Source organism: Molothrus aeneus, chromosome 4 (genome assembly GCF_037042795.1).
Source record: "Molothrus aeneus isolate 106 chromosome 4, BPBGC_Maene_1.0, whole genome shotgun sequence".
In the NCBI taxonomy this organism is placed as follows: domain Eukaryota; kingdom Metazoa; phylum Chordata; class Aves; order Passeriformes; family Icteridae; genus Molothrus; species Molothrus aeneus.
This window is the reverse complement of record NC_089649.1, coordinates 23390872-23416822: the sequence shown is the minus strand read 5'-3', so window position 1 is coordinate 23416822 and position 25951 is coordinate 23390872. Positions and strand designations below refer to the sequence as shown.

General features: G+C 43.0%; 1 protein-coding gene and 1 long non-coding RNA gene across 2 annotated transcripts in view; one reads left to right on the top strand and one right to left on the bottom strand.

The window, feature by feature from the left end:
* Positions 1-14694: 14694 nt before the first annotated feature.
* On the bottom strand, positions 14695-15826 carry LOC136555419 (uncharacterized). Its single transcript, XR_010783487.1, has 2 exons — positions 15689-15826; positions 14695-14937 (listed from the first exon to the last, which is right to left on the bottom strand). It is a non-coding gene; the product is annotated as an uncharacterized lncRNA (long non-coding RNA).
* A 176-nt stretch (positions 15827-16002) lies between these two features.
* TSPAN5 (tetraspanin 5) overlaps positions 16003-25951 on the top strand; it is an 82440-nt gene continuing 72491 nt past the window's right edge. The window contains exon 1 of the mRNA XM_066548069.1: positions 16003-16553. Coding sequence (XP_066404166.1) covers positions 16473-16553 — 81 coding nt within the window. The 5' untranslated portion in view covers positions 16003-16472. The remainder of the gene's footprint in view (positions 16554-25951) is intronic.

Here is a 25951-nt window from a genome sequence, read left to right as displayed (position 1 = left end):
GATTTATAGCTACAAGAAATTTGCATTTTTTTCAGTCCTCAGATGTAATTGAGGTAACTGTTTTTGTTATGGACCTTGGTATGATGCATAGGCCATGTTTGGTGCCTTTATCTCACAGAATCTTTCTGAGGAGATCTGTAATGCAGCTGTGACCTCTGCACAGGAGTGAGAGAAGCTCAGTGTGAGCACTGGGTATGGTGCTGCTGCTGCTGCTGAGTCATGCTGACAGCTCAGCCTGGGCAGCTTTAATCAAGGTTCAAAGGGGAACAGGGCATCTCTGAGCGCTGAGGTAAAACCAAGGAAATCCTGCAGGCACTGCTGGTGCTCAGTTTGCTTCTGGCTGAACCTGCTGTGCCAGCCTCTGAGCTTACAGGGAAAGAACGTGGCTGCTGGTCCTCAGGTTTCTGGTACTGTAATTAGGGCTTTGGCTTTTTGACTCAGTGCAGAACATCTTCTTGAAGCAATCAGAACAGTTCCTTTGATGTCAGATGTCACTAGGGGTGTAAAGAAATTTTCACTGACTTCAAGGATGGTGCTCAAAGTGTGACTTTATAACTTTCCTTAGATGTGATTCCTCTTGCAGTGGAGGCTGCCACTGCTGCCAAGGGACAGTGGGAATATTTATGAGATCCTGTTTACATGTGAGTTAACTGTGAATGGATGAACTTACTTTCTTCTTCTAACCAGTCGAGTTAAAACTCAGTCATGCACATGGAAAACCAATAGAAAAGGGACTTTTATCTTGTGAAATCATAAGACAAAAGTGTTTTCTCCCCCAGTCAGTCATCTGTGGTATCTGCCACAGGATGTCCTTTGACAAACATGTATCTGCCATAGAAAATGGCTGTATGGAAAAGTTGCATAATGACAGATGTTCTTTGTCATCAGGTGGGTTTATGCCAGGGGCAAGGATGTGCTTCCTGTTCTCTGGCTTTATGGACATGCATTTGGCTGGGGAAAAAGGTGATGGTATTTGTATGTGATAGTTCATATCCTGCCATGGACAATTTGCCCTTTCAGTATGAGTCACACTGGTCTCAGCACTGCATGATGCCAATCAGTTGTTTCATTTTGTTGGTTGTTAAAAATAAGGCTGGCTTGCTCCCTCACCTACCTTGCACTAATTATCTTGCCTTAGATGATATAAATGGAGATCACTCCTTTTCTCACAACCAAAGAAAGACAAAGCCCACTTTTAAAGTGCATGTGACTTCTCCAGCTCTGTCAGCTCTGGTTTGCAGCTGCTGTCAGTTATTATTTTGTCAAAGTTCAGGTTTCAAACTCACCTATCTGCCTGACACTGAGAGGCTTCCCTTTGGATATATTCATTGGATCTGACTTGAGATTTATTTACCACTAGGCTTGTTTTGCTGTTCCAAGTAAGGGCTAGCCCTTCCTAGAGCAGAATGTGTGGTATTTGTCAGAAGGAGACAGCTTTAAGGCTGCCAGATAACCTGACCAGCCTACTCCCCGTGTAAACAATTTGTGGGCTCTGCTGATAAGGATAAAGCAACTGCACTGGAGATGATAGGAAGATGCTGGTATCTGCAGGGGAGCAGAGCAGTCCTGCTCCAGCATACTCATGAAGAAAAGCACTTAGAAGCTTATGAACATTTATAACCTCTTGTTACTGGTGATGGCACACACCTGCAGCTTTTCTGCTGTCAGTGTGTGTCATCAAGCCCCAGATGCTCACTGTTTTCTTCTCGTCAAACTGCTTGCTTTGCTTCACAGGCCCACAAGAAACTCTCCATGGCTCTTTGCAACAAACCAAACAATTACAAACCCCTTCCAGCTCAGTCTGGGTGATGCTTATCAAAGGGTTACTCATATAGATCTTGCCTGTATTAGATAAGGTGTCTGCCCCTAGAATGAGACAGCTGGATCCATGGAACTGCTGATTAACTCTGTTCAGTCTGTATCTGAAATTGATTTTAAGCTCTGCAGGATTAATATCCCCCAGGCTTTTTCAGCTAGAGATTAGAGACCTATAAGGATATGCAGGTGCCATTTTGCTAGTTATAAATTGTATTGTAGATTAAATTCTAAGGGACCCAAGTATTTTAAGAGTGCCATTCACCCCTGCACAGGTAAATTTATCTGATATGCATCTGTGATGAAAACCCTGAGAAATAAAAGTGAGTTTGTTACAATGACAGCAATAAAAAAGTGATGGCTTTAGGTCAAACCTGTCAGGTTTCACCCCTGTGGGGAGGGTGGAGAGAGAAACCCCTTTACCCTTACTGTAAACCATATAAATAGAAAAGCAAAGCAGAAGAGGGTGAAGGGAGAATCCAGGTTTAAGGAGGAGGTGGCTCAAAAGAAAGCACTATGTCTCCTGCAAATATTTGCTGTGATGAAGCATGGGAAGGCATAAAAGCAGTCTGAAAACCTGAGTATTTGCATCTGCAGAAAGAGAGAAGGGGAATGAGAGTGCAGATCTTGCTCTTTTTTCTCTGACTCTGTTGCCAGAGGGCCAAGACAGGTAATGGTTGCAGATGAAGCTTCTACCTTCCTCTGGCCCCAGGGCACGTGGGCAAACCAGCAGCCTTCCTGCATTGCTTTCATTTTGGTGCAGCTCTGCACCTTGCACCAAATTATTTTAGAGATCCATGGACTGTTATTGCCTGCCCTTGCCTTTCCACGTGTAAATTTTGCAGCAGAAAAGGATCAGCTTTGCTTGATGTGACTTTGCTGTGTGCCGCCTTTAAATCAGCCTCAGCTGCTATGAGACTCAAGTGGTGGCAGCTGGGAGACTGCTTAGCTCCAAGCATGGCTGGAGTTGCTCTGTGACCTGAAGGAAAAGGTGACTGCATTTTACACTCTGAGTGGCAGAATGCCATGTATTAAGGGTGATGGAAAATAGGTATGTGGGAGGAAGCCCTTACTCAGTTAATACACCTAAATGTGAAGAAAGAGGATTTGGTGTCAAAGTACATCTGTTGCCCGTGGTTTGATGCAGACAGCATGACATGTATTGCTAAACCTTTGTTCCAGCTGTCACAGGCATCTAAGTTTCCATGATTTTTCATTGGCTGCTGCTTGTGAAATTTGCTGCTTTTGAAATTTACTGCTTTTGACATGGAGGAATATCTTTTTCAAAGTGAGTGAGCCTGCAGGATGAGGATGTTGATAGCACAGAGCTGACCACGCTCTGCTGAAATCTTTAGTCCAGCAGAATTTCAACTCCTGGTTGCAATGGTAGTTAGAAAGGAAGAGAATAAAATTGGACAGCTCTCACCAAGTCCTCTGATTTGTAGTTTCTGAAGAGATTCTTGTCTTAGTCTATTCTTCTTTGCTATATAGAGGAAAACATATATATTTTCCCTTCGTGTTCAGAGAGCAGGCATGGACTAGGCTTACTAAGCAATAATCAGCTTTCACTGGTTTAAAATTAACTAAAACAAAACTAGTCTTTTTTCTCTCAGCTGGTGACAGCAGGGGACAGAGGGTGTCTGGAGGAGGTGGCTCAGGCTTTTGTGGCACTGTGAAGAGAGATGTGACCTGCAGCAAGCTCTTTCTATTGCCAGAGGCATGGTGCCACATCCACCCTGGATGGGTTTTCCTGGCCTATCTTCGCACCTGCCAGAGTGACTGTATGGAAAAAGAGGTGAATTCTGCACTGTTCAGGGAGGGAGGGATAGGTGTTATCCTGGTGGTGATAGGAATGCATGTGTTATCCTGGTGTTGATAGGAAGGTATGTCCTAGGGCTGATAGAGAGCCAGCAACAGCAGGTGTCCTATCCTACTGTCCACCACCCTCAACCTGCTCCCCTAAAGAGAACTCCTCCCCTCTCCTATTTTGTGCTGACAGTGAAATCTTAGAGTTGTACCTGAAACAGGTATGTGGGAGATTTTAAACCCCTGCCCCTTGCAGTGGGGAAGGACACCAAGAGGCCTTTGCTACCTTCTCTGTCTTTGCTCTCTCCCTATCATGCTGAGAGCTTCAGTGTTTATGGTGGAGATGCTGTACTGCAGCTGCCCTGGGTGTTCCTTGGTCCATGGGCAGGGATGTCACCCGCCACTTCAGGGTGGTCCCATCCAGCCTGGCCTTGAACAGGGCATCCACAGCTGCCCTGGGTAGCCTGTTCCAGTGCCTCAGCACCCCCTCAGTGATGAACATCTTCCTGCTATCTAATTTAAATTTAAAACTGTTCCCCATTTCCCATCATTATGTGCCCATGTTCTTGTTAGGTGACCTGACCCTCTGTGAGTGTGTCCTCCCGGCTCTGTGTACCCATGTTTGTATCCCCGCCAATGGGCTTCATGTGCTGGCATAAGGAGGCTGGATCCTCCATGTTTCCCAGCATGGCTGCTTTGTGGGGCTAGGGATGTTTGATTTTACTTTATCTTCTCTAATTAAGTTGCTCTGTTTTGATTTAGTATTTGGGAGTGGCTAACATGCCCACTCATCTGGAACCACACAGCATATGCAACTTCAGTGTCCATCTTCAGGCTCACATCATGCTGGGTCATGATTTTTTCTTGGCAGAACAGCAGCTAAAGTTTTCCCTTTCTCACTATTGAGCAATTGGGCCAATGACCTCCTCCTGAAATCACAACTGTGACCCATTTTCTGTGCTGAAGCAGCAAAGGTGTAAGAGTTCACAGCATAGCACAGAGCTGTGCCTAGCAGGCAACACTTCCCATTTTCGGTTTCTTCTGCTGGCCAAGTCATGCTGGGAGATGTGACTTAAGGCTAAAAAACCTCCACAGGGTGTGCAAAGCCTGTCTGTGTGTCAAGCATCTTACCATCTCCTCTTACACAGCACTGAATTGGAGAAGGCTGTTTTCCTTCTCTAGCATTAGGGGGAGCATGGCTGTTGAGAGAAAGGCTATGGGAAAAAAAAGAAAAACTCACAAACTGAAAAAACAAGTTCTGAACCTTATGAGTCCAGTTTAAACTCTGTCCCTACACTATGGCCTCTTTATAATCCCTGTGCCACCAGTAACAAAGCTTCTGCAGGCACTGGAGATTGAAGGACCTTGCTCCTTGCTCTCAGACATCAGGCAAAGAGGAGGAGTAGAAATGGACAGCCTGATAATTTTGCAGTCCCCTAGGAAGAAGCAAACAAAACGGAGTGGGATTAACAATTGTTGAAACCTTGTTTGGCATTCCAGAGGCCTTGTTAACAACAGTGTCACAACAGCTATTCAGGAATGCTATTGTACCACCAGGGCTGCCTCTGAGAAGTTGCATTTTCTAAACTATAATTCCCTGGTTTAGCTTCCAGGGGTGTCACTGCTGATTGTACATAGGACCTTGGATACAGAGGAGAATATTCTTCTCTTGTTTGAAGCCTCTGGCTCTGCAAATTAGTTTAGTTTTGCACTTTGGTAGAAACATTGCCCAATAAGCTGTGTGGTAAAACCTCTCCACCCTCAGCCAAAATCCCCAAACTCTTACTGATTTTCTCAGAGCTGGGATTTCACATGTGAGCTCAAAGTTCATAGACTTACGTAATTCCTTTGCTTCCACCTCTACTGGCTTGTGCTGGCTTCCTCCACTCATGGAAAGGACCTTATTGATCAGCTCCCTTTAAACCCCTAGGGATACTTCCTGCCTACTCAGTGAGCAAGGCTGGCAGAGTCAGTGCCTGTGTGCACAAAAGGCACCAGAAAATAACATTTAGGCCAAATGTTCTGTTAAGGGTATTTTACTTCATATGCTTTCCCACAATTTAGCACCTCCTTTAATCATTGCATCTCAAGCTGCACACATTCCACTTGCTTCCTTAGGAAAAATACCAAGAGAATCAAGGATAAAGTATTTAAGGAGAGTGAGTCCTTCCAAGGCAGAAGTTTGAGGTTCCCAAAGCAGGTGTGCCTGGGTGCCAGACAATGGTACTGGTAGCTGCAGGACGACTGTGCAAGGAGGACAAAGTGTAACTGGTACATGTGGATTCTTCAGTAGTATTACCCAAGAGGAAGTTTTTGTGAGACCTGTGGTGTTTGCAGTGCATCCAGAAGTCAGAGAAAGAGAAGAGGGAGAGTTGGAAAGGACCTAAAGAGGGAAGAATCTTTAGAAAGGCAAAGAAAAAGGCCAGAAAGAATAAACCTTTGTAGATTGCTCTATGAAGGGCACAAAAGCAACTCACGTGCTTCAGAGTGATAGTGCCATGAAAGTTACAACAGAAATCACCAATGAGAAAGGCTATTCTTCTTAACCCATTTTTTCCCCCTTTTTTAAAATTAAGTTCAAAAGGATGACAGGAGCATGAGGCAAAGTGTTATTTGTGTAGCAGGGAAGAGACACATATGAGGACATCTGTTTTAAGGAGCTGTTTCAAAAATAACCACAGGAGAGGAGAGTGTTTGCAGAGTGCAGCAGGCGACCTGCAGAGCAGTGGAAAGTGAGGCAGCAGCAGTGCCCCGAGTGCAGAGAGCCCCAAATGTCTCCAGGATTGTGTACTCATTGCCAAACCACCCCAACCTGACACCAGTGGGTGTTTTATAAATTGCAGGAGGTGCTGTTTCCATGTTTTCTGCCCAAAAACATTGATCCCTTTTCTGTTGGTCTCCTTCTTGACCCCTTTTTCTTAAGTCAGCAGCTTTTAAATTCCACTTTCATGTCTTTAAAAAATAACCCTGTTTCAATGCATCTCCAAAACATATGGCAAAGGAATGCAGATTTGGGTACTACTCCATCCCAAAGATGGAGTAGTATTGTTCACCAGAAGAAGAAAGGAAAAGCAGACTGTCAGATTTTGGAGCAGGATGCTCATGTCCAGTGTTCTGCCCTAGCCTATTTACTGCTGACTGCAGGAACAGACAGCAAACTTGGCTACTGATTCACTGAGATGCTTTAAGTCCATTACACATTATCTGTTGCTTCAGCTTCCTGGTGGGTAAAACAGAGAAGTGAGAAGTACAGCTTTTATCTTCATTTTCTTTCTAAAGTCTGTGTTTTCAGACAGCTCTGAAAGTGTTGTGGTGTAGGATTCAATGCAAATATCAGATGTGATCCATTAGTGAAATGGAAGTGGTAAAGCCAGATGGTGTGAGGCATCCCACTGGGGAACACAATGTTTCAGGCACCAGGCAGTTAATTTCTCCTGTTAGCCAGGTAAGAGAGCATGTTTGAAAAAGGCCAAATGAAAACTGAGCACAATTGCTCATTGGGAGATTCATCCTTTCCATGGCCAAATACTCCTTAGAACAGAACTTTGTCAAAACGTGCCTGATGAATTTGCATCTGTTTTCTAGAGTTACATTGGGAAATCAATGGTAAGAACCACTTCAAAGTAGTAACCAGATGTTTCCTCCCTGCTTTTTTTAGCTATCACAGTGAGTAACAGAAACCTTTCACAAAGAGAAGTGAGGGTTTGAGATATAGTAGCTAATACCACTCTGGGAGGACACAGCTGTATTTCTTTTCTACAGTAGTGGCTTTCAGCTGACTTTGGCTATCCCCTACCTCAAGGGAAGCATTATCTTCTGTGGTCCCTCCAGTACTGTGTTTTCTGATAAAGAACAAATGTTTCTGCTACAATCAGTTCATGTTGTGGTAACTACTTGGAACCAAGCTTTGGTTGCAGTTATAAAAATTCTCAGAGCATAAAGTTAACTATTTGGAGTTTCACAGAGTTATTCCAAATTCACCTGGCCATGCCTAGTATAACCATGACTGCACTTTGGCCAGTGTTTGGAAGCTGACTACAAGCTGCGTGTTTTCTGATAAAGAACAAATGTTTCTGCTACAATCAGTTCATGTTGTGGTAACTACTTGGAACCAAGCTTTGGTTGCAGTTATAAAAATTCTCAGAGCATAAAGTTAACTATTTGGAGTTTCACAGAGTTATTCCAAATTCACCTGGCCATGCCTAGTATAACCATGACTGCACTTTGGCCAGTGTTTGGAAGCTGACTACAAGCTGCAATGCAGCATCATGTGTCTGTAAACCAAGAAAGGGCTGTGCTTTGGACAAAATTTGATATTTCAAAAGTGTTGAGTAGCAGTCAAATGAGTTCACCAATGATCATTTCATATCCAGACTGCTTACACCAGCCCACTGGATGCCTACTTTGAGTGCCCAAGCAAGTTGCAAACTAGGCCCTGTAGGACTTGTATCTGACTGTTTTCAAGGAGACTTGGTCTTCTAAGCATTGAGATCACTTTTGCAATGGGAGCTTTGGCATATTGCTCAATTCTGAGACGTATTCAGGCATACAAATTGTTTGGTTTTTAAACTTTCCTTGAAGTATTTAATGGTTTACTGTTTTGATGTCTCTTCTGGCTTTGCCAAGGTTATGTTTTTTCTATTACTTTGTAACCACATAGAAGATATAAAACATTCACTCTCAATAAATTAATGGGTAAATGTTTCATTCCAGCTTGGACTCAGCATATGGTTTTCTTCGTATAGTTGTTTGATTGCATCATTCTTGTTTCAGATGTCAACAATTTGGTTTAAATCTTTCTTTTCCATGTGTGAAGTGGGACACCAGTGCATTGCATCATTCGGTTGTGCATATCCACTGGACGTGTGTTGTCTGCTATGGGATTATGGAAAACTGCCCAAAGTTTTCTCTGACTGCTGCTGTACAGATGCAATCAAAATCTGGGCAATGTCCCTTTGTCCCAGTCTGGAGCACACTGGCCCTGAGATGCAGCATCCCCAGGAAGGCAGACAGCAGCAGGCTGCACAGCAAGGTCATTTACCACTAGATGGCTGGACCTCCTTTTCGTGCAGCTGTTTTGTTCCCAGCTCAGTGACCGCGCTTAGCCCTGAGTGGACTCGTTGTAAACTCTCTGCCCACCCACTTTATAGCTTAACATTTTGAAACAGCTGATGCTTTTAGCAGATTTACCTTCATGATGAATATTTCAAACTTTTGAAACTTACTGAAAAAGCTGTGGTAGCTTTTTTGCAAGACAAAGAGGAAACACTTCCTGATCCTGTTCTTGGGTTTTTTTCCATTCCATGTGTAATACAATTTTCACCAAGTCTTATTTCATAGGTGTATGCATAAATGGGGCACATTTAACAGTTCATCACTCAGACTGGAATACAGCATCATAGTGTCCTGAATAGTCACTGCCACGTGCCTTGATCTGGTGAATTTGGTGGTATAAAATCTGTAAAACTTTTAGACACTGACATACATGTCACTGTGATTTGGGGCAGCAATGTCTTTCCTTTAAGAAAAATTATTTTGCCCACAGTCAACATCTTCAAAAAATTAATACTTCTAGATGAAAAATGTCAACTTTCCTCACAATTGCAGACTGATACATTATACAGAGCAAGAAGACCCACTTCAAAAGGAAGATTTCTCCTGCCTGAAAGCAGACAAGAGAAATAGGCAAAGAATCTGTTTTTTGAAGATACCACTTTATTTTTCCTTATTAGTCTCTTCACATTTTCAGCTCTGTTACTTGTATTTACTGGTTCACATCATGTGTCTATAGATGTATTTGTATCCAGAGTTCAAAACAAGAGAGAGTTAGGTTTTTAAATTAAAAATTATTTTAGCTGTTTTGCTGTCACAGCACTGACATTTTACATTTGCCACTTGCAGGAACAAGGAGGAGTGAATTATTGTCCCTGCTTCCAAGGTAATATAATCTAAAATATCAAACCTGGAAGTCTTAGTGCACTTTAACACCTTTGTGGGAGCCCAAAGATGTGCCTAAAGATGATGAGACATGAAATAGTAAGGTGAAGATGAATCTAGAAATAGCTCTGGGGTGGGTTTTCTTTTCTAAGTAGCAGTCTCTCACAGTTCAATTTTCTTAAAGCGCTATGACAGCAAAAAAAAAAAAAAAAAAAAACAACAAAAAAAACAAAAAAGAAGCTGATGGTTTAACTAGTGTGGTGGAAGAGCAGGAAATTCAGATGAACTCCACCCATCAAGACTCACAGAGAAACACAGGTAATGAAGCATTCAGCAGAGATGAGCCCCAGAATAAATAGACCTCAAAAGTAACTGTTCGACCCAACAAGAATATTAGTAGCTATTCTGTTCTCATCTGCAGAAAGGTTTCTGGTTCTGTTAATGCAACAGAAGAGAGTAAGAAAGGCTTAGAAATTTCCATTTAATGGACTTGGAGACAAGTAAATTGTAAATTTTTTGAAGTGCTTCCTTTTTACAGGTGCCTGAAGTGTAACATGTGCAGATTATTTATGAAGAGCAACCTCACATTTGGAAGTAGTCGAGAAACAAAGTCCTACTTGATCCTGTCACAAGCAGAATGTTGTTACTGAGCCCAGAATGTCAGATGTAGCATAATTACAGGTATTGTGTATTCCTCCTATAACACTGTGGGAAGCAAAAAGCCATGGTTTGTAATCACTCCAGTAGTGCTATTTTATGCCTTTTGGGAATGTTTAAATAAACTTATTTTATTTACCTTGTTCCTAAGCAGGTCCACTGATACAAGCTATACAGAATACTGCTGTAAAATACCTGTTCACCAGTGCTGATACAAGTGCTACGTTTGCTGTGGCAGCTCTGCATAACGTCTGAGAAATCAGAAGTGTCAATAGCAAAGGTAAAGGAAACTGGTATCTTTGATCCAGCTATGTGGGAGCTGTCACTGGATGTGAATAGAGATGGTGGGTTTGAAGAACCAGACACAAAATTGTGAAGAAATCAGCTTAAATGTATCACCAAGCTTCCTTTGGGATTATCAGCTCACTTGCACAGTCCTAATAAACTGTTAGAGGCCCTGTTGTACAGTCTGACAGATAGGAGACACCAATGTCACAGCAGAGATGACATTATTTTTGTCACTGCTCTTTCCATAGCTCAGATGATCAAGCCTGCTCCCAGCAGAGGGTGGGAGATGGCTCCCTGTAGCCAGGCTGCACTGCTGGGCCCTCCTCCAGCAGGTGCTGACCCCCTTGTGCACCTCATTGCTCTCCCCAGAGGGTTTTGGATCAGCTCTCTGCTGTGAAGGCAGGGACATAGAGTCAGATCACAGCATCTCTTCAGCCATTGGAATCAAAAAGCAATGAAAAAAAATGTTACTTGGATTTGAAATGAGATTTTTTTTTGCACAGTTGGCTTTTTCCACTCTGTTCTCAGCAACACAATTTAGGCTCCTGCTTGCACAGAGGTCTGGGGGCTGAACTCCTGACCAAGCTGACCAAACAGGTATTCCATGCCTTTTAGTTCAATTATTGGCTAGGCCATGGTGGCAAACTCTTCTAGAAGCTGGGCTTTGAGATTAATTGCTCTTCTCGCCTCCCTTCCTACCACTCTGGCAGCAACTTGAAGCCTACAACAGCCAGATTTGCAGTCGTGGACGCTCTCATCCCACCACCTGCTTGCACTCCTTGACCTTCTGACAGGTCTGCAGATGTTCCTGGAAAGAGGTGCCAGAATGATTCCTCAGGGATTGTTCTTGGAGTAAACTCTGATCCAGGCTCCCAGGAGAAACAAAAATCTTCACAGGGAGGATGGGAGAAGCTTGGGTGTTTTAGGCCTGAGCAAAGGAAACCCTTGAGGGGAAACATTCTCAAAGATTACTTAAAATGGTGGATTTGCAGAAAATCTTATCACCACTAAAAACACACTCAGAAGAAACAGTCATTCTCCTGAGTGGTATTACAGAGCAAACACTGTAAGTTAAACCTCTGAGTTGAATGTGTCCTGTATTATATGATGAAGAATGACTGAAAGCAAGTCAGAGGGCCTTGAAAAACCTAATGGACCTTAAGAAGATCATATGGTGTTCTGTTACTGGATAAACACCAGTTGTCCTTTTGGACAGAGCATCTTCAAGAATTATACCTGAACCTTCAGGTATACACAAGCAATAGCCCATGCTTGGGAAGTGAGAAGCTTCCAAATTTGCAGAGTTTGTCCAGTACTTTTAGCAGTAAAAGTGAAAAAGATAAATTTGGCACTTACTGGAGTCTAAGTTTATATCCATTTTAAGGACCATGGTCCATAGCACCAGTAATGGAAGGGGAGGTGACTACCCACACTGATTGCAGTTATCTCTAATTTAGGACTGCAAATCTGTGTCTCTTTTTGTAGAATAATGCATGTGTTTTATCTCATTAAACCCTGTCACTGTCGTGCCCATAAAATGGTTGTAATAACTCCCTCATAATGAATGCCCTTTGAGCCAGTTTGATGGTATGAGTGCTTGGAACCACACCTGCAGCCACTGCGTGCCAGTGAGCTATGGACCAGGTATGTTCTACTATTCCTGCTTCACTGTTGTATAGACTTGTCGGGGCTTAATCCCTGATAAGATAGAGCTGTGTAAACTCTGGAAGAGGGGCTTGCTGAGGCACAGCACCAGTGCAGAAACAGAGCTGTGTGCCAGGATGTTTGCCCCAAGCAGCACCGCGGTGCAGCCACAGCCCCGGGCGCTCCTCTGCCCCTGCCCGCACAGCCGTGGGCAGGAAGTGTGCCACCACTCCCACCCCTTCCTCCCACGAGGAGCAGATGCAGCAGCTCAAGGTGCCTGACACAAAAAGAAATAAAGGCTCAGATACACACTGTCTTGAGAAAATAAAATCAGACACGATGCAGCTGGTTACTGGCTGCTATTTGCTAAGCCTTAGCTGCAGTTTCTGGCCTCTAACCCTGTAGAGGTATAGACACGCTTCATGCTTTGTGAGTCATCCTAACAACATTGCTGTTATCACATTATAATGATGTTGGGCTGGTCCTGTGAGATGATATTATTATCCAGTATTGAGAGCTAAGTTTCAGATGAAAAAGCAGCTCAATACTCACCAGTGTTACCCATAACAGTAATTAGTCAGTACTTGCACTTATTAGTCTTGAGGGAAGCTGAAATCATGTTCACATCTGGGGCAGAGCATGTACTTCCACCAAGGCCAGTACAACTTGTATCGCTACTTGAGTTTAGTTCTATGAAATTCTTATCTCAGAATTCCTTCTAAACCTAAACAACGTCCCTTCATCAGTGCTTGCACTTTTGCTAAGCAGAAAACAAAGTGTTTTTATGGTTACAAAACTATAAAATGAACACAAATGGCATGATGAGCTAGTATGTTATTTAGATAACACCTCTGACCCTATGAATCTTGTCTGTCAGAAAGCTCTGTGGTTTCCCCATGGAAAAAGACTGTTATCCTATGAATTCCCAAAAAAATGTGGAGTGTCTAGGAGGTAAGTAGACTTATGGACACAGACACTGGACTTTTCTTAGACCACAGATCTTTATCTGAGTGCATGTAGCACGAGATGAGATTGGCAATGGGATAAGTCACAGAACTACAGCCTTCACTGTGCTGCTCTGCTATTTTTCTTCTCGAGTCACTCCTGCTTGCATTTCTTTTTCCCTGGAAAATGTAAAAGAATTCATAGATCAAAAAAACAGGAGCTGACACAAAGACAGAAGTACTGGATCTAAGAAATGATTGATTTCAGGAATTGGGTAGAGGACCCTTTACTTGGTGGGAAGTAAGAATTTCAGAGTCCGCAACTATACCTCTTTTAAGATATGAACTTCTCAAACTTGACACACTTCTTAATATTAGAGTTGGCCAGTCTTTAGTCAGAAGAAGTCCATTTATATCTGCATCTTAGAGATGGGAAATAGATTAAGTCATTCAGATGGGACTTTATCTCAATATCAGCAGCAAATCAGAGCATTGCTGGTGTTATGAAGCACTGTGCTGCTAGAACCAGCTTTGTCATTGAAATACCGCCCATTAGTACTCCTGTGCCTTGGCAGATGAATTATGAACTGATGGAATTTGAATAACTGTCTGGCCCTTCTGCAAGAAAAGGTAATATTGCTCCTGCTTAGTATCACCTCGGGCTTTTGTGCCAAAACATCACAGCAGAATTCAGTGTTGACTGGTAACTAACAGTGAATTTAAAGTGCTGTCACTTTAAATCATCCTGCTCAGCTTCCAGGCCTAGGTGCCCAAAGCATGTAAGAAGCAATCCACAAGAGATGGCACAAAGCTGAAGGATGGGGATTTTCTTAAATCCCTGTTTGTTTAGGACAGGAGGCAAAATGTGTTTTCAGAGAGGCTGCTGCAGGTGCAGAAGGCTCTGCTACAGCTGGCATTCTGAAAAATCAATTACCTATACCAAAGCTGTTCTTCTGCCTTTGCTATCTACTTGCTTATTACACACAAAGTGAATTAAAAAGAGCAGGGTTCTGTGTTCAATACCCTCTTCAAGTGAGCAATCTAACCCTTAAAACCAGACATCCTTAAGCTGATCAGATGATGGGACAACATGAAATGCTTTTGGCTCTAAAAGGACATTTGGCTAATAATACTATGCTCAATTGAGAAACCAAGTGAACTCACGTAAATATGATGCTATAAATGATGTAGGTTGCATTTCTTTTTGAGTTGTTGGGAATTAATGGATTGATAGGTAAAACATCTGACATTATTACTGAATTTATCATAATAAATATTACTCTGCAATATTTTGCTCCCGCTTGTGAAGAATTAAAATGCTAAAGGGTGCAAACACGTGATGTTAGGAGCATATTATGACAGTGATATTATAAATGTTTGTACAGTTTGTCACCAATATTTGAAGCCACTTGTAAAAACAGCACCTTTATATAATACATTATTACCATACCCTACTGTAAGTGGTGATGTGCCTTTATCCACTGGTACAGAACACATACGTGACTAATTATTCACCCTTTTCTACCCTCTTCCCATGGATGGGCTTGAAAAGACAGTGTTAAAAATAGACACAGGGATAACACTCATGTGATAAACTATACAGTCATGGTTGAAGTGTATAGATGTGTTAATTTCTCATTTACCAAAAACATCGCTTATTTTCATAGATCCATTTCAGCAGATGCTTTTTCTTCTCATCATCTACCAGATGCGATAGACAAATATTTTTCTTCACTCTCAAAAAAGACTCACAAGGCCCCATAACTGATATGATGTGATCTTGAATTAAAACTGTCTTCTGTAGTTCTATCAGCATCATGTTTCTGAAGTGTGTTACCTTGCAATCCTGTAAAGATGGGAAATGTATTTTATTATAAAGAAATCTTCCATCTGTTGAATCAAAAGTTATACTTGCAGAATCACACAAACACAGAATCAATTAGGTTGGAAAAGACCTCCAAGACTGAGACCAACTTTCACTAATCCCAACCTTGTCAACCAGACCGTGGCACTAAGTGCCACATCCAGTCTTTACTTAACACCTCTGGCGGTGGTGAGTCTGCCATCTCCCTGGGCAGCCCATTCTAATGTTTAACAACCCTCTTCGTGAAGGAATTCCTTCTGATGTCCAACCTAAACCTTCCCTGGCACAGCTTGAGGCCATTTCCTCTCATCCTGTCACACCTGGCACAACCTGCTTTCAGGGAGCTGTAGAGTGATAAGGTCACCCCTGAGCCTCCTCCTCTCCAGCCACTCCATTAAGAGATGGACCAGGAAACTTTGAAGACTTGATCCATTGAAATGACGACATCCTTCAGCAAAGAAAACCTCTTAATTATGCTGTTAATGCCAGATTATGTGCACTCTGAATTCCAAAGCATATGAATAAAACTAAGCCCCATAACTTTGTGGCTGTCAGGTTCAATATAAACTCAGGGGATGTTAAAATAGAAACCTTAGCGATCATTGTAAAATGGTTCTTCATGCGTTCCTGCGCGTGTGGCGCATACGAGATCATGTGGGAGGCGACCTGACGGCGCCCATTGAGAACAACCTGCACGGTGCTATCTATTACGGTCTATGCTCCTCCTCATTACCGCAGCCAGCTTCGAACCGGCGCTGCCCTCCTGGCAGCTCTCCCGCTGACGGAGCGCTGTTCTCTGTGCCAGGCGGGGCCAGTCCTCGCTGTCTCGGCATTCCCCGGCTTGTTTCACGGCGGGACGCCGGACGGACGGACGGACGGACGGGGGAAAGGGAGGCTGGAGGAACGGGGGGCCGGAGCCCCTCAGCCTGGCACGCCCGGCCCGGGCGGAGCCTCAGGGCCGCTCCCGCCCCGCCCCCAGTGCCGGCGGGCCTCGCGCGGTCGGATTGGCGGGGAGCGCTGCCAATCACGCCGCGGGGCGGGGCGCGCGCGGCGGTCCCTTGGCGCTGAGGGGGCGCGCGGCTCCGGCCTCTGCCCGGGCCGATCCTGCCCTGGCGGCGCCTTTGCCGGCGGCTGCCCTGCTTCTTGTCGCTCTCTCCTGCCTCCCGCCGCGAGCAGCCGGGGCCTCCTCCATGCGGGAGAAGAGGAGGAGGAGGTGGGAGCTGCTCGCCGGCCATCCCCGGCGCCCGGCAAGTCGGAGCCGACCCGCCGCTGCGCCGCTCCTGCCGCATCTCCCCGCGGCGCGGAGCCGGCCCTGAGCTCTGCTCGCCGCGCCGGCCCCGGACCCCTCCTCATAGTCTTGCCCCCACCCTCCTCCTAGTCTTCCCAGACCCCTCCTCCTAGTCTTTCTCCTTTTTGTTTGTTGTTGTTGTTTGTTTGTTTTTTTCCTTTTTAATTCTCCCCCTCCCCCTCTGGTTCTCACCCTGGCTGCGAGCAAAGCGTCTTCATGAGCGCAGAGGATGTCCGGAAAGCACTACAAGGGGCCTGAAGTCAGTTGTTGCATCAAATATTTCATCTTCGGCTTCAATGTCATTTTCTGGGTAAGTGGGGCCGGTTTCGTGTCTTCCTCTGCTTCCTCCTCCTCCTCCCCGGCCGCTGCCGGGCCGGGCCGGGCACGGGCAGGAGCAGCAGGGACGAGTGACAGCCCGGCGTGAGGCCGCGGGGGCATTTTAGATGGGGCACGGGTGCGAGGCCAGGGCTGCCGCCGCCTCCGACCCGACCGCCCCGGTCAGCCCTTCCCCGGGCAAGTTGTGGTGCTGCATTCCTCCACCTCCCCAGGGTGCCGGTTCTCTTCCCTTCCGGCCCTCTTAATTGCTTTTGTTGTTAGTATGAAGCGGATTTCGTGTCTTCTTCCCACCTCGCCGTCTTTTCCTTTTTTCGTGTTCCCTCCTTCCTTCCCCCACCTCTGCTTTGTGGTGGGAGAGGAAGGGAGCAACCAGGCACCCAGGCATGGAGAACGAATTGATCTGCATGTTTTCACGCTGCCATCCCTGTTCGATGCAAATAATAGAAAGAATCACAGCTCAGGTTTTCTGCACAGTGCTGAATGATTTCACAATGATGAAGTTGTATATGGCACAGGTTTATTATGATTAGCTGTTAACCCGTAGTAGTAGCAGCAGTAATAGGGTGGAGGAGGGGGAAAGGGTATTTCCACCCATACCTAAAGTGCAAGCCCGTAGGAGGCCTGTTTGGGCGTTTGTTGGGATTCCTGGCTGCACTGCTTGATCTGCCTGCCCAGTATCTTGTTGCACCATTGCCCACCGGCTGTGGAGTAGGCAGAACTGTACAGTGAAATGTAACCTGCCTGTATCAGTACTTCTAGCATCTTCTCAGTGTGTTGAATTTGAAAGAGAAGCAGCTGTTTTTGGACGTTTGTGCCAGATTTCTTAACTACAGGGGGATGGTGGGGTGAGGTGAGCATTCTCACACATGTGTGAGTGGTGAGGTCTTCTCACTGCACGGAATGTTAAAGTCAGGTGAAGGCTCTTGCATGTATAATTCCCCTTTTTACATGAGGTATTCCACAGTGCAATGAGAAACATCCACAAACCCATCCTGACAGAGTCACAGAATATTCTGAGTTGGAAGGACCCACCAGGATCATCGAGTCCAGTTCTGGATCAAACCCAGATAGTGTGGATGTGTTTTTGAGGGCCTTTGGAAGCAAGTTGAATACATATTTGGTATAGTGGCTTGTTTGGACTAGAGAGAAGAATTGGGGGAAAAAAGCCCCAACACCACTTTGAAGGTTATGGATGAAGGTAGGGAAGAACAGAGGAGAGAAACCTTTTGGGCAGTGCTGGGCTTCTGTTTGTCCCTTTGGGGAGAGCAGAGGTCAGTGGTTACATGGATTGCAGGTATCCATAGCTAACCTCAGGTCTGTTCCTGGAAAATAAACATATCTGAAGAAGATGTTTTGAAAGGATGGGAGTTTTGATTAAGTCCACTTTCATACTGTATTACTTCTCTTAAACAGGAAGGTTTGCAGCCAGAGTGAAGCTGACTGTGGCTTTATGTCAGTGTTTGCTTGGCCTCAGACCGACCCCGGCAGATGTAGCGAGCTTTGTAGTATTTTTACCCTACAGAGCTGATGTGGTTGTACTTCTGGCCCAGGTTTCAGTGGTTGAGTTTGCCATGGTTCTTTGCCCTTGTCTGTTTCTTTGTTTTGATTTTGCTGGGCATATGTTGCTGTGAGCACGGATATTTTTCAGCAGGGAGCTAGTAGTGTGAGGAACACTTGTGTGCTGTGTCCTTGGATTGAGAGAGGGAGATTATGGTGGAATATATAGAACCATGTTAACTTGCTTTTTCAGACACTGTCAGTGTCTCAAAAGCTCCAAATCCTGTAATTTCCTTCATTGTATTCTCTGAAGGCGAATGTTTGGATGGTGCAAGTGGGGAAGTGGTTATGTTTGAGGTTTTCTGTAACTAGTGATTTTCTTACTCCTGTGTTCCTGAGGCCGATGCAGTGTAGCTTCTGCATGATGGCAAGTGTGCCTGTGTTGTATACTGAATGGACCAAAGGCTTTGTACTGCTGGAATGCTGATCCGAGAGCCTGAAAAAATATAATTGTGTATCACCCACTCTGCCAGTTGCTTGATGTGAGGCCCTTGCTTGCAGATTTCCTCTTTTGCAAAATGCTAATTGTCTCATTTGTGTTCCTGGCAAAACTTCTTGAAATTCATGAAGACCAAGCACTTTGAGAGTTTAGTAATTTCTTTAGAATATTGTAATCTCTTTATGAGAAAGCCTGCATTTATTACCACATCTCTCATGATTTGGAGTGAGAACATAGGCAGATATTCTTGTTGCATACATGTTAATATTATTTTTACTGAAGTAATAGCAAACTCCTCAATGACTGGGCCAGAAAAGCTGTAAACGAAAATTGCAAATTCAGTTGGTTGTTTACAGAAAGTGATAATCAAAAATAGCCACTAATGTAGCCATTGTAAATAGACTGAAATGGTGAAGAGGTCATCATCCTAACCCCATGACACTTTCCAGGGTCTTGCAAACAGGGAGCACACCTTGTTAGGCCTTCTATCTGAGTGTTATTACATAGTGGTTTTAACAAAACCTTTTAAAATGTTAATGTAAACAAAGAAAATACCTCTGTTCTGCATCATAAAAACAATGGACTAAAAATAAAGAGAACTGAGTTGGAAGAGTAATGATTTTGACAAGAAAATTGTCAGTGCTTTGAATAGCAGAATATTATAGATCTGCTGAAAGTATGCAGGGAATGATTGTACTTGCTACTTAAACTGAAGTTATTACAAAAATCTGAGGCTTTAAATACCACAGAACAGGGGCAAAATAAATGGCCAGACCCTTTTGTCTATTTTCTTTTGTGTTGGTCAGGTATTTCATGCCTTAAAAACCACATCAGAATTTTGAGGATAATGAATATGGAAAAATTGCACTCCAATGCTGTGTGTGTAGTTGTGACTAAAGGTGACCGGAGGTAGTTCTCAGGCTTGCACCAGCCCAGGTAATGTATTCTTGCCTAAATATGTGTTTCATACTGTTGTAGAAAACAGTATTATCTGCTGAGTCTATGCATAATTAATGTTCTAGATATATTTGCAGGCTTAATTTCTTGTGTCAATTCAGTGTTAAAATTGGTAAATACTCTGGCAATGTTTGTTCAGAAGAGCTTATTCTATGAGACTACTGTGCTGGTGAGGAAAAGGAAAGCTCATTGGGCAGTCACCGAAGTAATATTTAGGGACAAAGAGCTATCAGGCGCAGATGCATGTGAATCTGAAGCGGGAAGGCGGTGCAGTGTTTCCCTTTGCCGTGCTGCTGGTGCTAAAGCACCACGTGCTCCATGTGCCACCTTTCCCGGCTGGCAGCTGCTGCCATAGACGCTGCTTCCTCATGAGCCTTTCTGCTCCTTTCTCGGTCGAGCATAAAGCTGTAGTAGAGGTGATAGAATGCTTTCCTGTACTCAAAGCAGGCAAACAAACAATGCCTCCTTCCCCCTTTGCTTTCCACGCAGAATGATGATAAAGGTATGGTGCAAAAGGTCGAAGTAGGCCACCCTGCTTCACAAAAGGCAAGAACTAGTTCCCTCTCTTTTCCCCTTACTTTGGGAAGACAGTTTTAGGCTGACTGTTAGTTCCAAGAGATGTTTTTAGTTGTTCTCTCTGCTTTTTTATACTTGATGGAAACCATGGATGTGTACTATTGTAAAGTTCTAACTTTCAATCCACTGACCCTGGTCTAATTGAAAGATGTATAAAAAGCACTGACACCTCAGAAACTTTTACTTTAGCTGGTGATTCACTCTAAGTTATGAGCTATGCTGCAATTATGATACATCAGCATATTACGAATCATAACTTGTGTTTTAATTTGCTTGGCATCTGCTGTATTTGATGGCAGCCATATGGGAATCTAGATAGTCTTCTGAATCACAGAAAGGTAGCAGAAAGAAAATAAGGTTATGTAAATGTGTTACAGGAGAAATGTTGGACAAGTGCACTGACCTTTAAAGGACAACCAATAGATCGTTTATTAAATTCTGTACAATGTTGATAGTTTGTTTTTCAAAGGGGGAGAGGATAATTCTCTGATGTCAGCTGGTTTTCAGATATGCACAAGGAAGTTTTGATTTTATGATTTTTCCCTTGCCACAGTGTTTAAAAAAAAACCCAAACAAATCAATGTGAAGCAATTTTGAGAGGCATTCTGTAGCATTTGATCTTTAAAAATTTGCATTGGGAGGATGTCCTTGCAGTGGAAGTGGAAGCATTCTGTTCCTTTCCCTCCCCTCCCCCTTTTATGATCAAATGACTTTTTTATTTTACATTTCTTCTTAGCACAGATGAAGCATAGCTAAGCTTTCCACCAGTGGTCTTGCCAGAAACAGAATAATTCTTGTTTTGGGCAAATACTCCACTGGTTTGTAACAGTGAAAAGCGGGGGTGTATATATTGATGAAATAGATGCATTATTGTGAGGTTGGCATTCTTGAATTCCTCAGTGTCTCTTTCAGCAGATGCAGCCTCAGTCTTTCAAATGCATATAAAAGTTTAGTAACTGCTGGCTTTGGGGGACTTGCTTCAGATCTGCAGAGGTCATTCGTAGAATAAAAATTTTCCTTGCCTTGTGTTTCCTCACAACTTGGTGGTAGGCTGTATCATTGGTAATATAAAAAGAAATAGCTGAGGAACTTGGGAGAAACTGTTTCTTTCTCTTAAATATTTGTTTTGCCAAAATTGGGTGTTTATAAATGTGCTATTGTTTTTAGTTATTTGATGTTTCTAGTTTCTAAAAGATTGAAGAAGCATAACTAGAACTAGAGAAAACCCATTGTGATTAATTGTGTGGCTTCTCTTGTTTGATGTCAATGAGTTTCAAGTGAATATTATTGGAACTATCATGTGCAGCTTATATACTTTCCTTCTGTGTTAAAGATGAATTTGGTAAATGTATTTGCCAGTCTTTCACCTTGATTGAATTGTCACAATGCATTTTTTCTGGTGGCACATCTATCTCAAAGTATGAAGAGTCAATTTTGAATTTTCTGTGTGTCAGTCAGAGAAGAGCTGATCCTTGTGAATGGCACCCAGAGCACAGGCAGCCCCACAGAATACGTGTGCCAGTGAAACATCTTATGGATATTTGTGTGTGTAGAAAGAAGTTAGCACTGCTCCTAATCCCATTGCCCTTGTTGCATGTGGATGATATTTCCATAATAAAGGCAACAAATTAATGTTCTGCAACACTGAGTTTGAAGGTGGATGTGCTACCTTAATTTTAATGAGGCAGCCTTTGCACTGTGAACTTTTTGGTGTATGTATTAGGGTAGGATGCACATATTCAGCTGCAGTGTAAGATGTAACAGGCATGTAGGGAAGGCATGAGCTGTTCCAGGGAAGAAGTGCTTTCTTTTTCCAGATGGGAACCCAGAAGGCATGTTCTTGTAAACAAACAAAAAAATTACATATAAGGTGCAGTTGACATAGGATAATTTTCCGATTCAAAATGTTGGGAGAGAATGTTTTTTGGAGGGAGCTGGTGGAGTTCAGGAGTTTTTTTGTTTGTTTGTTTGTTTGTTTTTTTGATGTTGTTGTTTTTGTGTGGAAAGTAGTAAGAAGAAAAATGTAAGGAACTTTTCTGTCTTCTGCACTGGACAGGAGTTTGAAAGTATGTATGTAATCTGTTACTTAAGAATGCTTTCTTAAACCTAATTCTATAGATTACAATAATCCTGATGTACTTCTTAGTGAAGTTTAATTTGTTCCTTATTCCTCAGACTCTCTAAGATGCAAGTTAATGATTTGTAGATGATGAGAAACTTGAGCTTACAGTTAGTGAAATATCATTTCCTTTTCTTTTGAGTCCCATTCCAGAAATAGACATTTTGAAGTCTATGAAAAGAAATATAAACTGGTTTTGGCACCAGGGCTGCTACAAGTTGTAAATTTGGAGCAAGAAGCTGATGTGTTGTTAAGTGCTCAGGCTGAATACTTCAACAGTTCATATTCCATTAACCAAAAGCAGTAACCTGTGAAGATTTGCTACGGGCATTTAGAATATAATGTTTTGCTTTCAGTTAAAACTGGAGGTGAGAGAAAATATTTTGACCCAAAAAAATCACTTGACCTAATTCTACCAGTTAGGAAATTCTGGTCTTTAGCTATAGTTCTGTAGAGGAGCCTTGTTTTGCCCAAAATATGCAGCATGCTTCTCAAATGCATGGCTGGTAGCCTGTCAACAGGACTGTAATTGTTTTATTGATGTAGACAGGAGAGCAAGGAGCTGAACAGCTCATGAAGTAACCCAGCTCTGTTAGAAATAACCCAGAAGTCACTGTCAACATTAGCCATAAAAGCATCTTCCAGTTTGGTACTGTTCTAAACTTTTTCATATCTGACTTTTCCAGTTGCTTGAATTTTATAGTGACTTTGTACTCATGTACAATTTGTCTGTTTCTAATAAAAAATTAGAAAATATTGTTACAATGCAGTAAAGAATTAAAACAAAAAAACTTATCCAATTTTTAATGAATGTACTGACTTGTACTTCATTACAGTTTTACGGTGCAAAATCCAGCAATGCATTAGGCCTTAAATCAGTAAAGAATAATCTGTTTGTGTTTTGTTGTACTGTCACATGAATTTGGAAAACATCCTATTTTTTTTTTTTTTGATTGTGCTGCTGCTCGTGCCTCAAAATATCCTATCTTGTGATGCAGGGTTTCAAAGAACACTTGCTGGGTGAGACTCCTGAAAGGGTTTACGGTTTTTCACATACTTTGGGTTAGATGCACAGGAGAAATACTGACAAGATGTTGTCAAGAGGTCAGGACAACAAAAAACTTCACTGGCAACTTCAGAGAAATCAGAGAGCTTTGGCAAAATTTTAGAGCAGCATTCACTCAACATTAGGCACTTCGCAAAGCATTGACTTAGCCCATTCAACTTAGCAACCCCAACCCCATCTGATTTTAGGTTACTCAAAACTCTGAGAAGAGAGAGTTAGAAGAAGGAAGAGGAAGAGAGAAAGAAAGGATATAGAAAAGAACAAGTATGGCTACCTTTCCTAGTTCCAGCTGTGTTCAGCTGAGAGAAATTCCAAGAGCAGATAGGGTCAAGACCTGTGCTTGCCTCATGCTTCAGTTTAGTACCCTTTGTCTTTCCTGGGCCCTTCTCCCAGGTTGCACTTGAGGTCATCTGTCCCCTCTGGGCCTGGACTGGGCTCCAGGGCTGGGGTGTGGAGCACTGCCTGTGGTGTGGCAGGCAGTGGTGACCACTGTGTGCCTGGGATACAGGTCCAGAGGGGGGATGTGTGTGTGCAGAGCAGGGCATCACCTCTCCAGAGCAAAGCCTGACCTACCTACTCTCCTACACATGCACCCAAAATACTTTGAGCCAGCAGTCCTTCCAGTCTCTCACATGTGGTTCTCTGTGAATACAGATTTTCCCTGATTTCAGCAGTATTTTGTGCAGGTGTAAGGGTTGGTGTGGGTGGATGTCACTGTTGGCACAGTGCTCAGTGTGGCTGCTTCTGTAACATACACAGAGATCTAGAGCAGTTCAGCCTTCTCCGTATGCTGGCATTTAAAAATGTCACTGGCACACTGAGGCTTGCAGTCAGGGGTGCTTGATTTGGTATCAAACTCTGACTCAGTGTGATCTCATATAACCTCCAGATGGCCTGACTTGCAGAGATGCTAAAAACAGTCAGATCCCACTTCTATAGCTTTATAAACTAAATGAGGCTGTAGCAGTATTTATCTTAATACACATCAGTCTCTACATCTGATCCTTCAGCTAATGTTTCAGCTTTCCAGTCACTTTCGTCTGGACAGCATTTAGAATAAGTATTTCATCACACACACAGGATCTTATGAATGAACTGTCAATTTTCCACAGAACTGGGAAAAATCAATATGCCTCTTCAAGGCCTTGAAAATCCCTCTGCTCCTAGTGAAGACTCTGTTACATCAAGTTGTACTGAAAACCATTTCAAGCAACCTTCCTGATGTGTGGTGACAGAAGAGCTTTTTTCCTCTTGCAGCAAAGCAAGGAAATATTATGAAAACACTTTATGTACCTATTCTGTACCTGTTGACTCCTGGTTTTCCCAACAGCAAAACTTCTTACAGGGAAGAACAACCAAAGAATTATGCGAACTTTTGCTTAAATGGGTTCTCTTTCTCCTCCTCAATAAGCAAGTAACGTTATTTCTAAACATGTTTAGTTCTTCTTTGTGGTATTGAATTAAAAAAAAAACATTAAAAGAAGACTAGGTATCTTTAGATATGTACAGTATTTTTGGTTCATAGAGGCTTCTGTTTTGCTCACTTCATCAACATGATATTGATGAGTTATAACCTGAGTATGTCTGCTGTCATTACTCTGGTAGACTGTTCTTAGAGGGCACTGAGTATGAAATAAGTGGTACTGCAAGGATGCTGGCAGGAACTCGGCCTGTGGGGTGTTTCCTGGTGTTCATGGATTACACTTGATGAGAGTCCAGCTTAATTTTTGTTGATTTAGGGGCTAATCTTACATGACATGGAACATTATTTTGTGTCAGGATTTTCTCCGTATCAAGAAAAGCAGGTTCTCTCAGTTGAGCTCTGGTGCCCCAAGCAAGGGTGCAGCAGCACTGTGTGTGGGATGTCAGCCCAAGCAGATCCACCTGGTGCCTGTCATTTTGTCCAGGCCTGCACCACAGGTTGTCCTTGTTGGATACCTTTGCTTTGCTTACCCATGTAGGGCATATACTTACCCTTGTGAGGCTGAGTTCTGTGTGCTTCCCTCTCACTGAAGTGCATCTCTTCTGCTACATTCTGTTTAACAGTGTGCTGTGATCTAAAAAGCTTGTGATTTAAAAAGCTTGAAGGGAGTTCCTGCCATGTGCTGTCAATGGGTTTTATGTAGGAGCAGACACACTGAGGAAAAGGGTTCCCAGATACTGGCAAGGGTTTTGTTGCTTAGTGCTGGACTTCAATTAACTGTGTCACCTTGTGGAAGATGTCTCTGCAGTGCCATGTGATTGGAGTGTTTCACACTGGGGCACGGAATTTGGAAATGGTGACATTTCAAAGCAGTGGGTCCTCCCAGGTAACATGAAGGGTTGCCAAGTAACCCCGGGCACCTCTCAGCTCAGAGAAGTGTTGTACTGTGCACAGAGCAAGAGTTTCAGATTTTTTAATTTTAATTTTTGACATTTAAATATAAAACCAGAAAGATTCCCTTTTACATGTGGGTAAAATATAGCATTTTGTAGAAGTTGTCTTCCTGACTGCCAGTTCACATGGGTATATGTCTAAAGGAATATGTGTGAATTCAGTCAGTCCAACATTAATTAAATCTATAATTAAAATAATTAAAAAAGAAGAGGTAAGACTTGTAAAATTAAAATTCCTATTTTCCAAGAAGTTATCCAATTAATTTCTTGATGAAAATTCAT